Source organism: Carya illinoinensis, chromosome 7 (genome assembly GCF_018687715.1).
Source record: "Carya illinoinensis cultivar Pawnee chromosome 7, C.illinoinensisPawnee_v1, whole genome shotgun sequence".
NCBI lineage: Eukaryota > Viridiplantae > Streptophyta > Magnoliopsida > Fagales > Juglandaceae > Carya > Carya illinoinensis.
This window is the reverse complement of record NC_056758.1, coordinates 2,851,553-2,868,564: the sequence shown is the minus strand read 5'-3', so window position 1 is coordinate 2,868,564 and position 17,012 is coordinate 2,851,553. Positions and strand designations below refer to the sequence as shown.

At 35.2% G+C, this 17,012-nt stretch overlaps 1 protein-coding gene and 1 pseudogene across 1 annotated transcript; both read right to left on the bottom strand.

Annotated features, from left to right (window-relative positions):
* Positions 1-2,347: 2,347 nt before the first annotated feature.
* On the bottom strand, positions 2,348-6,073 carry LOC122315471 (annotated as a pseudogene).
* Positions 6,074-14,634: 8,561 nt separating this feature from the next.
* LOC122314941 (translationally-controlled tumor protein homolog) lies at positions 14,635-16,415 on the bottom strand. The gene is made up of 5 exons (XM_043130598.1): positions 16,257-16,415; positions 15,588-15,661; positions 15,311-15,439; positions 15,066-15,223; positions 14,635-14,987 (listed from the first exon to the last, which is right to left on the bottom strand). The coding sequence occupies exons 1-5, from the start codon at positions 16,282-16,284 to the stop codon at positions 14,870-14,872; spliced, it is 507 nt and encodes a 168-aa protein (XP_042986532.1). The 5' UTR covers positions 16,285-16,415; the 3' UTR covers positions 14,635-14,869.
* Between the last annotated feature and the right edge of the window lie 597 nt (positions 16,416-17,012).

Here is a 17,012-nt window from a genome sequence, read left to right as displayed (position 1 = left end):
ACCTGTGCTTAATAGTACAAGTTCTCAAGTCTAGTGCTCCATTAATTGAAAATCCATCAAGGAAATAATTACAGATATACATACGTTTGTCACTAATCTTATTAGTCCGTTAATACTGTTAATACATCAGGAAATTACTTATTGTTACCATACTAATGGCGGTGGGCCCTGCATCCTGCAGGGAGGTGGCTACGGCGGCTTGCAGAGTTTTCCAGGCATCCTCAAGCTTCTCTACAATCTCAGCGTCAGTGTAACCTTGATCTATAAGTGTATCCTGGAGTACGACAAGCTTAAGCTCGGTCTCTGACGCATGTGATCATGCTCAAGAATGTCCTTGTTAGGCTTCCTGGTGATCATACCAGTCGTGCCATGGTTTGCCTCAAACCCCAGCTTGGTGGTTTCGGCGATCCTCCCCCAAGTCTTTGACTTGATTAAGAACCTGTTGCTCTGTACATACCCATTCGTCCTGGACCCTCTGGTGGTTTGTAACCCTACTCCGTTGTACATCTCGGCCTTTTTCAGAATTTGTTTGGCAACACAGCTGTTTTCAAATACTTTTAGAATACGTTAATCCAAACGGAACCTCGGTCCAAACAATAGAAAATCGACGATTAGAATAAATCGATCGGTGAAGGTACATGTAGGGCTGGGCAACCGGGCCGGATTTTTTTCCGGCCCGGTCCGGAACCCGGATAACCGGGTTCCGGTTACGGGCACCGGCCCGGAAAACATCCGGGCCGGTACCCGGTTTTCTAAAACCCGGGTGCACCGGGCCGGGTACCGGATTTAAAACCCGGTACCCGGGTTTTTTTAAAACCCAAACCCATTATAAAGCTCACCATTTGCTTCCCACGCACGAACTCCGATTCCCTTTTCTACCGTCCACACCCAAAAGAAAGGAAGAAAAATCATGGGTTTCTGTAGATCCCCATCAACCATGGCGATCTTCCTCTTAATGATGATATTCACGCTATCGACTGCCTTGGACATGTCGATCATCGCATACGAAGAATCACGGCCACGGGTCGAGTCCGAGGACCGATGGCGAAGTGATGACGATATACGAGGCGTGGCTCGCGAAGCACGGCAAGGCTTACAACGCCATCGGGGAGAAGGAGAAGAGGTTCGAGATCTTCAAGGACAATCTCCGGTTCATCGACGAGCACAACGCTGCAGAGAAGAACCGGACCTACAAGCTCGGCTTGAACCGGTTCGCTGATCTGACTAACGAGGAGTACCGGGCCACCTACTTGGGAACGAAGTCCGTTTCTGAGAGGAGGCTTTCGGGGCCGAGGAGTGACCGATACGAGCTTCGTGTCGACGATAAGTTGCAGCGTTATCGCGTCCTCACCAGATTCCATGATAAGTCGAGGCTCACCAGATTCCAATCCTCATAGCTAGGGATCTTAACTTGGACTTACGGATTTTCGGGATTATCACTACATTAGCTTATTTTACAGAATTAAATTTTTTATTTATTTTGAAAAAAAAAAATCCGGGTAGAGGCCGGAACCCGGATTTCCGGGTTGTAAAAACCCGGATCAATCTGGGTTCCAGCCCGGGTCATAACCCGGATATATCCGGGCCGGATTTCGGCCCGGATTTAGAATCCGGGTATACCCGGATACCCGGTCCGGTACCCGGTTGCTCAGCCCTAGGTACGTGTAAATTGTATATAAGGGATGTTTCATGCATCCTATTCCTACTAGGACCACAAATCCTACCTCGAAAAGGATTGATCTGTGTCAGAATTCTGGTTTTATTCGTTTTCAATGGAAAATGATAACAAAATGATTCCTTCATGTGGGTGCTTGATGCTTATTTTTTGGTGTTTATTTACTTGACTTCTAATTTCACTGACTAATTAATAATTTTGGAAAAAGAGAAAATAAAAAAAAAAGAAACTATATATACCAATTAAAGTGTACATTCCAGTTTGTGACCGATATGGCAGGCAGGGCTTCGATCGTTCGTTACTGGTAATTGAGTAGAATTGTAGAAGGGTTAGGTTACATAGAAGAGTCCTACAACAAAACAACCCTTTTCCAGCTATTATAAAATCAATGGAGAACAAATGACGCAAAATAGCAATTTTTGTGTCGATATTGAAATCGCTGCGGCATGTAAACCCGAATCTGACAGTCTCATTAAAATATGTGTTGCGGCGATTTATTGTCATTTTCACGACAATTTTGTGCATTGCAAGATAACAAAAATTGTTCGATGCTGTGATTTTTGTTGGATCTCAGCATAGGTGAGCCAAGTAGAACGCCTTTTATTTCGCCCCATGTTTGGACGCGCAATCACCCTTCTGCACTTTGACCCTTTGCACCAACAGACTCAACTTTCATTGCCCGCAAGCATCACCCTTCTCAGTGTTCTCTCGTGACGTCAACTCTTCCGTAGTTGCAACCGGCCCATTTTCTGAGTCCCATTTCCCCATACCGGCCTTCACCCTTCTGTTGGACCACTAGTACCTCCATGACTTATTCAAATCAAGACTTTGCTAATTAAACACTTTTAAATTACTATAACAGAGCATCCACACTGGGATGATTAAATTTTTTCTTAAATTTTACTCCAAAATCATATTTTCCTATTTTAAGTATTTATCTTTTCAAAATTTCATATATCTCACTTTCTATTCTTTCTCTATTAAAAAATGTTTGAACCATCGAGAAAGGTGACCCCAGAAGTGACCAATACTATATTTTTTTTTTACTTAATAATTAAATAAGTATTTTTTTATTGAGTTTGTGAATTTTTTTAAATGTTTAAAAGAGATTAAAAATGCTTGAAAAATGAAAAGAAAAACGAAAAGAAAAGTGTAATTTGCATTGTTGGTAGAATGCAATTATGCAGGGGTCATAATATTTCACGGTGGCCCTAACATTATTGTTCTTCTCTATTATTTCTTTATTATTTTTACTACTCATTTCTACATCTTTAACTACTCAATTTTTTGTCTTTTGGAAAAAGAGCGGAAAAAAAATTTTTAACTTATTTTTTTCACATTTTCTTAATTATTTAATTATGTGTTGAAAACATGATTATTTGTTGTATCCGTATTTTTAATTTTTTTTATCTGTAATGAATCTTTTTAAACTGCTTATCTCTCTAAACAATAATATTTTCAAAATCAGTGCTTTCTTAACAATAATATTTAAAAATATATATATTTTCACAAATAGTCAAATTGAAAAAAAAAAAAAAAACAATTAGATTATCTCAATTGTGACATTTGTATCAAATATCAACTATAACAAATATGAGCATAAGAGAAATTGAAAATAATTAGAATAAGAGTTTTGGTTTCTTAGTTAAACAAAATATTAACAAAAAATAATTTAGAGATGAGCTCTCCATATTTAAGGAGTTACTGTTCAAATCCCATGAATTTTCCCAAAAATTGTCTGGGGATAGAGATGATTTTTTTGTCAAAAGCTAAATGTTTTTACCAAAATTTCAGCAATTAAGCTGGAGCTCCTATCCTCATACGAATGTGAATGCTATTGATAACCAAATATTGGCCACTAGCCAGAGGTTATTTTCATTTTTTATTTTATGTTTACAAAATTTAGAGTTTGAGTTTTTTTAAGAATATTACTCAGAAAAATTTTATTCATCATCCCTACAGTACTACATATTTATTTTTATTTTTTATTTTTTTTATTTAATTTTCTTAACAAATGTGTGGTATAAGAATGATCATGAGTAGAAGATCGAACTATTTGTAAGAATACTGATTTTATATGAAAAAATTTATTCATTATTTATATTTTTATCATCTTATGATGTGACATTAGATTATTAATATATTTATTTCAAAAAATAAATATTATGCTATTTGCTACTAAACGTATGATTAATGGAGACCTGATTAAAATAAAAAATAGACACGCTTTTTGACCATAGATCTGGTCTGCATAAGTGTGGAGTACTAAAGGCACTTGAGCGCCTAAAGGCCGCATCATTTCAGAATTTTTTTTCCTTGCATCTTTGTCACTAATTATAAATATTAAAAATTATATATGTAGTTATTTTTACATATTTTTTATATATTCTACTAATATAATTGACTACATCATATTTTTTTAATATAAAATAACTGTTTTGACCAATCACATTAATAGACTACATAAAAAATATGTAAAAATAACTGTATATAACAGAACTCGATCTTATAATATATATGATCCAAGTCATGTAACAAATAATTGCTACGATCGATATCCCAGTTCTCACTTACATAATTAAATGAATGTAGACATAATTTATTATATTATTTGTTTGGAGCTCCACACATTTTTCCCATGTTAAACTCATAGTCACATTAGGATTTTCTTTCCTTAAATCTTCAATGGCTTGTTTCAGTTGATCATTGTGATATGTTCAGAAACTATTCAACCACTTCAAGCAGTGAGATTTCATCATAAGCAGCGGCATTGTTGGTTTGGAATGTTGTAAGATAGATTGGGAAACAGCCTATTGGGAAGTTTTCTGAGATGACAAGAAAAATAACTTTTTGCATTACTTAAATTGGATGCGAAAAATATAAAATAGTTATGAATTTAAATAATGCAAAAAGTTCTTATAGTACTGGGACAATAACTCGAACAGCACCATAACCAATGACTCTCTGCTTCCAATACAATAGAATTATATATGAACTAGTAACTGCAACAGTCAATTTTCCTAGCAAAAGTAGGGAGGAAATTAAACTTACCTTAACGGGATCCTTTATCGCTTGGACAACTTCTGGAACCATGGCTTTGACCTCCTCAACGGGTTTGCCTTGGAAGAATGCATAGTTATAATCATTACCTCCAATTTCTTCCACCATGAATAAGGCTTTGTTATGCTTCTTAATTGACACAATCTATCAAACATTAATGAGAAAAAAAGGGTGAAAAAGTGTAGATATATAATAAATATTATTCATTAAATAGATCATTACAAGCCTTACTAAAACGGGACTCACCTTGGTCGTTGAGACAAACAGCATTGAAATGGGCAGACATGCAATCCAATTGTACATCAAGAGTCAAGAGAGCTATTAGTCCCTGGGCCTGGGGATAGGATATGCTTCTTAATTTGCAAGAACATGTGTAGAGAAGGCAGTAGAAACAGCCATGCACAGCAAAGTTCTCTCCTAGGCGAGGTAGGAAGCTGAACGCATCCTTATTCAAATTGGGATGAAGAAAGGGAACCCCAGCCGCCAAAGCTGTGTAATTACATAATGCAATAAATTTTAGTATAATTTAATTTAGAGTCTAAAATCTACTATTAATATAGTTTTTTTATATATAAGAAAATAAACTATTAATAGATATAGATATATCATTTCGAGATTATAAATCAAGTCATATCATGAGAACCGCATTCCATACAACTAATTAACTAACATGATCGATATTGAGTAAAATCAAACAAATAGAAGCAAAAAGTCCCAAGAAGGTAGAATGTGTTAGCCAGAATAGCAATCAGGAAAGGCTATCTCCAGCTGTCCAAGACAATCCTGCAATAAAACTCATATCAGTCTAAAAACAGAGAAATCCCATGATGTGTGCAGCAGTGTGTGCAGCTGATATGGATGATGGACAATCACGTGATTTAAGGAGTTAGTTTAGGATATGATTTGTACAGAATCCATTGTCAGTTAATTTCCTTTTTGGTATATAGTCTCAAACATGTAAATGTTCTATATAAAGAAATGAAGTATACGGTATTGATTACATTGATCAACACCTTTCCATACTTCAGAATGTAAAGGGAACTAAAAACAAAAAAGAAAAAAAATTAACCAACAACTAGAAGTTTGAGTGTTACCAATATAATCGATCATTAGCAAACCCAATGATCAGCACCGGCCCGTTTCATTCTTGAAGATAGAAGGTCTCGCCGTATGGAAGTTGAGATTGCCGGTGTCGGACATGGAGTCGCTGACGTCATATATGGCATCGAACTTGCAAGCCATAAAAGGGTGTGCATCAGTCATGCACTGCGGAAGAAAAAACAGGAGAAGAGCATTGAAAGTGAGCAGAAGAGAGGAAACTGTTTCTGTGGAAGTCATTGCTCCAACGGAAAAAGAAACAGTACTCTGGTCTTGAAGATGAAACTTAGGAATATGATGAGCGCGCAGCATCCGTGAAGGTGGTACTGGAAATATAAATATATATATATTCTCTTATAATAAGTTGTTAATAGTTATCTAACTGATATAATAATTTTTTTTATTTTTTCATTAAATTTTGTTATTTTTTCATTAACTTTTGTTTTCCTGTTAATTTACTATCTATTATTGGCCTTATTTATTTTATTTGCAATAGATCAAGGTTATTTATTGTATTGGGAGAAGAGAAAAATGGATACATGCACGTGGTTAAAGTTGAGAAAAAATCTCTTCAATCAAAGCCTGTAATGTTTGATGGCCGATGTATAATAAAAAGTAATTTAAAAATTTTTAGTGATCTCATAAACACGTTTTTCTATACACCGGGTCTGCATGCTTTATGGATAAATAAGTCTTTTTTTTTAATTAACATTTTTTTAATTAAATATACTACTACTTTTTTAAAATTATAATTTTCAGATGAAGGTATTTGCTAGGTAAGTAAGTCGTAGATATACTATATGCATTTTTTTCTTTCAAAGTTAATTAACTTGTGTGTTGAATGCATGATGCAGAAAAGAGACAAAAAATAAAATAGACAAGTATGAAAGCTGACTCACTCTCTCTATACTACTGATCAATAATACTCATGAAACTGACAGCAATTTCTCTCATAATTAAGTAAACACTTCCACTAATTAAAGAATTAATTTGAATAAAAAAACTTATTAAAAAATTAATCATATTTTTTATGCCCATAATATGGTGTACAATTGTGATCTCTTAAAAATAAATTAGCCTTGAATAATTGAAATAGTCTAGCAAGTAAGAGAAATAATATATAGTATATTCAACTTTTAATCAAATGGAAAAGTTAAAATATAGATAATATTTTTGAGATCTAAAGTCATTTGATTTATTGAAGTTATCTAAACTAGCTTATATATGCGACAAATTTTATCGAGAACTACATGAAATATTATTGGTTTTATTGGGTTTCAAGGTTTTGTGATTTCTCCATAAATTCATACAAATAATTAAAGTCACAACTAATTAGTTTTAGTATTAAATAGAAATTAATATGTAATTCATGTACGTGCATGAAACCCATTCATGATGTGTAAGTGATTCAATTTGGTGTATTAATTAATTTTTTTGTAAAAATTTATATTATTTTTATTAAAAACATTATCTCACCTAACTATGCAAGCGTGTTTTGAACATTTCTCCAATCTAGTGTATATATATATATATAGGATGTTAATTTAATGCATTTTATTCCTACTAAGACAGTAGGACTACAAACCCTAACTTCAAAAGGATTTAATCTGTGTCGAAATTCAATTATAGACACGTAATCTGGTTTTTATATAATCAAATGGGGCTAATTTAGAAATTGTTACAAATATGGGCTCCCAACCATACCCCTTATCTAATTAACAATTGCTACGATACCCTTCAACGGTGGTTCAACCGTTCAACATTTATTTTCTGCATCTCAAATTAAGTGTACTTTGCCACACTGTAATTAGGAAATTTAATTTTATGTAACAAAAATGGAAAATATCAAAATGATAAGCTTACAAATATTTTACAACTCTACATAAAATGAAGGGTAGTTTTGTAATATTAAAATTTATTTCATTGGTTGTTTAAAATGAATTATAAAAGAGTTTCTTCTTTCTATTTCTCTCTTTACATGATTCTTTTTTTTTTTTTGTTTTTTAAAGGCTCTCTACATGATTCTGATTCAGTGGGTTAGAGTTGGATTGAAGGCCGCTTTTTAATTTGTTGACACTTGCCATGTGATTAATATATAAAACTTGCGTATGTTGGAAATCTCCCGACCTTCATTTGAAAAGAAATTAAGCCCACGCTCAAAAACTATATATAAGATCCTTTGAATCTTGTAGCTCCAGTAATACTACTTCTAAAACAATTTCTGCTCTCTGTGTGCAGAGAGTGGAGGCTTTTCTCTCATCTCTAGTACGAGATTAAAGTGATGGCTAACGATTTGGATGAACTCTATGCGAGTTTGTCCTTAACAGAGAAGGAGAATGCAACGGTTTCAATGGAGACTAGTAGATTGGGCAATGTGTTAGAACGAGGAGAGAACTGTCTAATTATGAAACTTCTAATTAGGAAGCATTATAATCATGAGGCTTGCAAGTAGACGATGAAGAAAATTTGGAGGATCGTGAAAGGGGTGAAGTTTCGTGATCTGAATTCTAAGTTTACATTAGTTGAATTTGACAATGCAAAAGATAAGGCAAAGGTGCTGCGCAAGGGTCCTTGGGCTTTTGAAAGAGTTCAATAATTTGTTGCAAATTAGTAAACTTGAACTGGTGTATAACCCTTTTTGGGTCCGTATACATGATTTACCTTTGATGGCTCATAATGAGTACATTGGTAAACTGGTTGGAGATGCTTTAGGGGAGGTGCTGGAGATTGATTTAGAAAAGGGAGAGATGGAGTGGGGGGAGTATATGAGAGTTCGTGTGATTCTTGATGTTTCAAGGCCCTTTTTAAGACAAAAGCGTCTGAATGTGGGGGAAGGCGTATCCTGTTAGGTTTGTTTCACCTATGAGAGATTGCTAGATTTATACTATTACTGTGGGGTGTTGAGACATATGCTAAAGGAATGTGAAGTTGTTGATGCTACTAAGATTGATCATGCCAAACTTTCATATGGTCAATGGTTGAGAGTGGGATTTGCAACTAACGTAGGGGAGGGAAGAGAGAAATTCCTAACTCGGGGCTGTCGAAAAGTGCAGCACCACGGATGATGGTCGAAGTGGTGGGATTTGAATCACCGACGAGTAGTAAAGTTGATGGTTATACTTCTCTGGTTGTTATAGAGCCAGTTATGGATAATCAATGTGGGGAGGTGGGGGTGAAAGATCAGGGAACGGTCGTGGTGAAGATAAATGAGGGAATCAATCCCTCTCTTGCTATTGAATCTCCCGTTGATTTAGGGATAGCTGAAATTGTGGATTCTAAGCAGTCGTTTGAAGCTAAATGCATGGATTCAATTAAAGCGAGGAATGGGACTAATGGGCTTACAGAAGTCCCTGTCTTGAAGGCCTCACATTTGGACTTGGGCTTGGGATTTGGCACAATTGGTAATATTTCGAGCTTTACTTCAACTCTAGCTGGCCATGACTCGATACATCCTAAGACTAAGCTGAAATAGAAGGGGCGATTATTGGGAATTAGGGCAACAAAAACCAAGGTTGACTCGATCAAGGGGGAAGACGATCGCTCTGTTCAATCTCGGCGAGGGGTTTCTCCATCCCACCAAGGCAAGAAATGAAAGGGGAAGTTACTATTGAAAGATGACATGAAACATTGTAAGTTCAAATTTGTTTATGTTTCAGAGGATTCAATATCAGCGGCGATTGTTGAACAACCCCCCCGATCCCAATGAAGGTGTTAAGCTAGAATCTCTGTGGGCTTGAGAACCCATAGAGTATTCGTACACTTCGAGATTTGATCAGAAAGAGGCTCCTGATGTTGTTTTTTGCAAGAAACAAAATTGAAGTCTCAGCATTTGGAGTTTTGTAAGTTTAAGTTGGATTTCTGTAATTGTTTTGGTGTTGATCGTATAGGGCGTAGTGGTGGGCTTACTTTGTTATGGACAGATGATATTCAACTGTCTATTGTTAATTTTACTAAAAATCATATTCATGCTATTGTTACTAATAGTGATGGGGGGAAGTGGCTGTTAACAGGGGTGTATGGTCATTTGAACTGTAATTTGCAAGGGGAACTGTGGCAGTTGTTGAAGACATTAGGTTGTGGGGTTATTTAACCTCGGTTGGTTTTTGGGGATTTCAATGAAATCCTAGATCATTTTGAGAAGTGTGGAGGTAATTTTAGAAGTGATTCACAGCTGAGGGTGTTTAGGGATGTTAGCATCTTGTGAGCTTAGAGATTTGGGTTTTGTTGGTGCTCGATTTACTTGGAGTAATCGAAGGGAGGAGGTTGGTTTAATTGGGGAGTGATTGGATAGATTTCTTGCTAATTCTTTGTGGTGTGACATGTATCCAAATCTGAGGGTTCAGCATGGGTGGCAGCTTATTCTGACCATATCCCTTTGTGGTTAGATACTGATGGGGTTTTAATTAGAAAAAAGGGAAGGAAGCTATTCGGGGTTTGAGGCCATGTGGGTGGAGGAGAAAGAATGTTCATCTATTATTGAGAAAGCTTATAGGCAAGTAGATGGTCCTCATTCTTTCGGTCATGTTATGGGGTGTATCTCTACCTGTGCTGAGGATTTGGGAAGGTGGAATTAGACTTCTTTTTGTCATGTACAGAAGGAATTAGCTACTGCAAAGTTGAGATTGAAGGGTTTGCAAGAAAATTATCCAAGCAGTTATTTTCTGGAGGAGGATAATAAAGCACGTGAAGAGGTCCAAAAATGGCTTCAAATGGATGAATTAATATGGAAACAGATGTCTCATGTGATGTGGCTTAGAAAAGGGGGATAGTAATTCGAGATATTTTCATTCAAAAGCTTCTACTAGAAGAAGGAAGGATAGTATTGTTCAGTTGCAAGATGATTCTGGACATTGGACAACAGGGGCTCAAATGGATGCTTTGATTACAGATTATTTTCAGAAGTTATTCTCAGCTGCTGATCAAGTGGATATGGAAGATGTTTTGTCAGGAATTGAGGTGAAAGTAACTAATGGGATGAATGTGGAACTTGTCAAACCTTATGTGGCTGAGGAAGTGAAGGTTGCACTCAAACAGATGCACTCTTCTAAAGCTCTTGGACCAGATGGAATGTCTCCAATTTTCTTCCAGAAGTATTGGCATGTGATAGGTAAATTTGTTATTGATGCTTTTCTCTTAACTTTGAATTCTGGAGAATTTCGTACAAATTTGAATCATACTTTCATAACCCTAATTCCTAAGAAAGCCTATCCTTCTAAGGTAGTAGATTTTAGACTCATTAGTCTTTATAATATGCTTTATAAGATTTTATCAATAGTTATTGCAAATAGACTTAAGAAAGTTTTGCCAGAAGTGATCTCAGATACTCAATGTGCTTTTGTTCCTGTTAGACAAATTACTGATAATATGTTGATTGCATATGAGCTGTTGCATTTTTTGAGAAATAAGAGGTATGGAAATAAGTGGTTCAAGTCTCTTAACCTTGATATGAGCAAGGCTTACGATAAGAAATGAGTATTTTTGAAAAAATAATGGAGTCACTTGGATTTACTAGAAATCTGATTAATCTGGTAATATAGTGTGTGATAACAGTTTATTTTTCCATGCTTGTAAATGGGAGTCCAAAAAGCCCTATAATTCCGAGTAGAGGAATTAGGCAAGGAGATCCCGTATCTCTTTACTTGTTTCTCTTGTGTATTGAAGGCCTTATTTCTTTGTTAAAAATAACTATTGGAAGGGATGTAGTGGAAGGTGTAAGGCTATGTAAAGGTGCCCCTAGAGTCAATCACTTGTTGTTTACGGATGATAACATTATTTTTTGTAAAGCCGATGTGATTACCAATGAGAATATTCATTCTTTATTGAACAAATATGAAAGAGCCTCGGGGCAATGTATTAACAAAGAAAAAACTTCTATGGTGTTCAGTAAGAATGTGAATGATATGCTGAAAACTGAGATTATGCAGCTTTGGGGGGTAATTATACACAACAGTATGAAAAATATTTGGGTCTTCCACATATGGTTGGGAGGTCAAAAAAATAAGTTTTCTCAGGTATTAAAAAAAGAGTGTGGCAGAAATTACAAATGTGGGAAGGAAATTTGTTATCACAAGGGAGTAGGGAAGTTCTTATTAAGGCAGTAGTAATGTTTATTCCAACATATGCTATGAGTTATTTTTTGTTCCCAAAGTCTTTGTGTTATGAGTTAGAAATGATAATGGCTAAGTTTTGGTAGGGAAATCAATCTCTAGAAAATAAAATACATTGGGTTAGTTGGGAGAAACTTTGCTTTTCAAAATTTAGAGAGGGGTGGGTTTTAAAGATTTACATCTTTTTAATTTAGTTCTCTTAGCTAAATAAGGATGGAGACTTCTAAGAAATAAGGGCTCTCTATTATATCAAATTTATAAAGTTAAGTATTTGCCTAATACAAGCTTGTTTGAAGCAAAAGTTTGTCTTAAGCCATCTTATGTTTGGAGGGGAATTTGGGAATCAGTTAATTGTTTGAAAAGAGGTTATAGGTGGCATGTGGGAAATAGTAAATCTGTTAGAGTGTTTAAAGACACTTGGATTCCAAATTTTACTTTGCCTCTAGTTCATTCTGAGGTTGAGGAAGATTTAAGAGTCCAATCATTAATAGATGAGCATACGGGTTGGTGGAATGTTCAGATTTTGAGAGCTCTATTTAATCCAAATGTGGTTCAACAGATTCTAAAAATGCAAGTTTCTATCAGTTCAGAAGATTCTTTGTTTTGGGTTCATAAGAAGCTTATAAAGTGCTACAACAGAGTCAATTTCAAACAATAGGGCAGCATTCAAGGGAAAGAACTAATTTAGGTTTTTGGAAGTGTTTGTGGTTGCTGAAAATTCCAAAAAAAAAAAAAAACAAAGATCTTTGCAGGGAAGGCTTGTCATGAAAAGCTTCCAACTTTTCTAAATTTGATGAGAAAGCAAGTGTTGGAGGATGCCAAATGTGTGTTATGCGACCAGGATAGTGAAGATGATGCTCATGCTTTGTTCTACTATTCAAGTGTGAGAAATGTTTGGGTAGAATTTTGTTCTCAATTGGGAAATGTATGCTCTGATCTTTCTTTTTGGGATTTGGCTAATTTGGCTAGAGATAGAGGTTATGATGAGTTGTTGTCCAGATTTATAGTAATTGCATGAGGGTTTTGGTATAGAAGGAATACATTTATTTATGAGCATGTTTCTTTGCAAACTAATGATGTAGTAAATAATGCTCTTTTTATACAACTTAAGTATAAATATATGCAGGTTTTTGATAGGCCTAATAAGTAGACAAATAAAGTGGTGAGTTGGAATCTTCCTCCTCCAGGATACTTGAAATTGAATGTTGATGGGGCTACATTTTGTGAACATAATTTCACTAAGGTAGGGGCGATTTTGAGAGATCATAATGGTGATGTTGTTGTAGCTTGTAGCAAAGCAGAGAAGGAAATCTATGCTGCTGAATTTATTGAGGGTACTACTTTTTTAAGAGGTTTACAGATGTGTGCTCAATGAGGTGTTCCAAAAGTTTTGTTAGAAACTGATTGTTTGATACTTGTTAAGGCTTTGAATGATCATGTTGAGCTCCTAACAGATTTTGACTTTATTCTACAAGATATTCGACGTCTATTGAAAGGTTTTCAAGAAGCAAGAATTATGCATACTAATTGGATGGGAAATTTGACTGTTCATCAGTTAGCTAGAAAGGCACGTGAGTTGATGACATTGTGATGTGATGGGATTCTTGTCCTTCATTTGTAAGTCAAGCTATTTGGCTATAAACACTCTATTTGTAAGAACTCTATTTGATGTGAATGCATGAATTTATGGTTATGGGGAAAAAAAAAAATACTACTTTTAAAACACCTTGGAGGCCGGGACATCTCCATCTGACCCAATATTGAGCGTTCCACTTTTGTTGTTTTGTAGCATGATTAAAGGGTCAAACCCCAATTTTCAAACCCCTTGGAACTTGTTTATGGTTTACCCTCTATTAATATTGTTGATGATTATGCTCATGCATGCACAGTCTAGGAAAAAGGCAAATCTATCCAGCTTAATCCCCCAAAGGCATTTGTGAAACTGTAAAATGATAGGAAAAGCTAACCCCCTACATAAGCAGTGCTCTTGGTTAAATCATTGCTTAGGTACTCTTGAGAGACGGAATTTTATTTTTTATTTTTTTGGTTAAGTCCTCATTGCTTCAAAATGATTATGTTTCAAAGTTTACATCATTAAATTTGAAAGCAACTGTTAGGATTAAATGAAATACACCTCGTGGAGTACTTTAAGAATCTAGAGGATCTTAAGTTCTTAACCATTTCACAACCACGATCACTGCTTATTTTGGGTGTAAAGTTTTACTATCATTCTACAATCTCAAAAAATCCATCTGAGGATCAAGCTGAATAAGCTTTCCTTATGCTCGATTGCGCCTGCTTGAGCAAAATCATCAGCAACATTAACAAATGGCAACATACATATTCAAATTCTGAAAGCTTACATTCATTTCTACTAATTTCACCCAGATTGCTTCAGTCAGAATATGAGCAAAATGCGAAGGTGAAAGATGAGCTTTCTCAAAGACATTTGAGAAAAAAACAGTAGTCTAGTGGTCCAATCTACAATGATATTCAACACACAATAGAAAGCAAAATGTATAATATCAGAGCATTCAAAGTGGCCCTACCCCTCCACACAGTAAAACTTGCAGGCCACTTACAAGGAAAAGAGATGGGAGGGAGGGGCTCATTGCTCAGCCACGACACCCAGAAACCCAACTAACGATTCAAGATAAGAAATAAATCAGTGGATGGAAAAGCACCATTTAGCAATTTGCAGAACTCGCGCTTTATTTTTTATTCTTCCACCAAGGTTTGTATATAAATTGTCCCAATGTCACCACCATAAAAAGAACATATTAATATAACAACACCCAAAAACTGAAACTCTTCCGACAAAGTATAACTTTATCCTCCAATCGTACCAATAGAAGGAAATAAAAATAAACACAACTTGAAACCTACAGAAAATATCACCATCTCAAAGCTTGTTTTGATTGACCAATGTTTAACACTTGACTTCCTTCAATCCATAAGCAAAGTAGATAAAGGTCGGATCAGTAGCACCTTCCTTGTAGTATGCAAAAACCAAACTGCCATCATCATGCATGCTTTCCCCCACAAAACTGCCACAAAGATGAGCCAACTAATTAATACAGTTTTCCCATCAGAAACAAAAACAGAAAAGATTAGAGAGCACATACAACTGGAGATCACTGAGCTTCGAAAGAAGGAACTTGGTCGCTCCCTCAATGTGCTTCTTAAACAACTCTTGCTTCTCTGTCTCCAATTTGGCTGTTAGATTCTTGATGTACCTCTTCATGAATGTGATAAACTGCTTCTTTTCAAAAGAAGGTTGTTCCTGCAAAAAAACATATGGCCACATGTTTTAGATCCAGAGCAGAAAATCAATAAGATAATAGATACTAAAAGCAGTGAGCTTTCTCACCTGAAGCCTAAAGGTATCCACAATGTCAACAACCTTGACATGTTGGTCATCGACACCTTCATCTTCATCTCCACCTTCTGCGGAAGGGTTAGCTCCAATGTCCACATCAACAGCTCCTTGCACAACCCACTGCATAAAACTGTATTTTAGAACCATCCCCACAAAAGACTAAATAACAGTAGCAGAAGTTCAAGCTCTCCATCCTTCAGCAGCACAAATATTGATATGACAAAAACAATTATGGAGAACCAAAAAAATACAAATCAACAAGTTTTACCTTTCCTTCCACTTCCCACAGCATCCCATTCTCAATTTCCTTGTACGGGAATGAGTCCGAGAGAAGCTCGTCACCTGAAATTCATCACTAAAAGTCAATCCAAAAGTCCGGTTGCGGTTCAGAAATATAACTAGAGACGGGTTTTCTCACTAAGGTATCATAAGAAGCCACGATCATATGGAAGTTAACATAGGAATTTTAGCAGCCAGAAGAAATTACAACCATATAATCCCAACCCACAACATATGAGGTATAATTTAGATTGTTTGCGTGTGTTTCAGAAAATAGATGAGAAAAAAAAAAGCTGCTTTAACCGCCACAATTTGACAACGGAAAAAATCAAATTGAGAAAAAAACGATTCTATCAGATCCGATGGGTTGAGTTCCCCAATCCTAAAATTAGAAACAAAAATGAAAACAGTCAAATTCATTAGTACTTTCCCTTGAATTAACCCTTACTCTTAGAAAGAGACATTAATGCTATTACCATTAGCTACTCAGAAAGATCAAGAATAGAGCCGGAAGAGATTATAAATAAAGTATGAAAATTAATTCCAAAAACTAAATTTTGCAAATAGAACCATATGGTAACCGTCCGAAACAAAAAAAAACGATAGTTGCAGAAACTAGTATTTGTTAAAAACAAAATAGAGAGATAGAAAATTGTACCCGTCAGAAGATCCTGGTAAACTAGCATGGCTGCAGATTTTTTATTCTTTAAGATGAATGGAGGTTTGAGAACAATGCAAAAGCAGAGAATCAAGTGGAAAAGCGTGAGAGCGTGAGGGAGTTTCGAAAGTGCAGAGGGCGTGAATGGTTTTATACAGAGAAGAGGGTAACGCCGACGCGGAACCTGAAAGAGGAGTTCAGAAATTACCGTATTAGGTCCGTATTTGTTTCAAAATCCAGTGGTATCCTCTTACGGCTTGACTAGGAGTCTCTTTATTTATTTATTTATTATTATTTTTTTTTTTTCTCAAATAAGTCGAACATATCCTAAGTTAATAGAAAAACCTTAGATACAGTTTTAAGGTATAAATATTTTTTTTTAATTCTGAAATTTATTATTAAAAAATAATTTTTTATGCAGACTCTAATTTTTTTTTTTTGCTTAAATAAAATGTGTGTGGACTTATACATTCTAATATTATAAATACCATTTTTCAAACCAATATGATTAAAAAATAAATAACAATCAACTTAGATTTTGAACAATTTCTCTCTTGAGTCTTAGCGATGTGTCATTCTCTTGTGCTTAAGATTTATTTTAAGTTACGTTTGGATGTTAAGATAAGTTAAGTTAAATTATAAATAGTAATATTTTATATATTTTATTGAGTTGGATTTTTTTTTTTTTAATTTAGATAAGTTTAACTTTTTAAGTTAAAATACATAAAATAGATTGAGATAAATTTAATTTTTTTA

Excerpts from the sequence above, each read along its gene's own strand:
- LOC122314941 (XM_043130598.1), bottom strand. The coding sequence starts at position 16,284 with ATGCTAGTTTACCAGGATCTTCTGACGG. Across the intron at positions 15,224-15,310 it reads TGGATACCTTTAGGCTTCAG|GAACAACCTTCTTTTGAAAA; the intron begins GTGAGAAAGCTC and ends GTTTTTTTGCAG. Across the intron at positions 14,988-15,065 it reads AAGCTCAGTGATCTCCAGTT|TTTTGTGGGGGAAAGCATGC; the intron begins GTATGTGCTCTC and ends TCTTTGTGGCAG.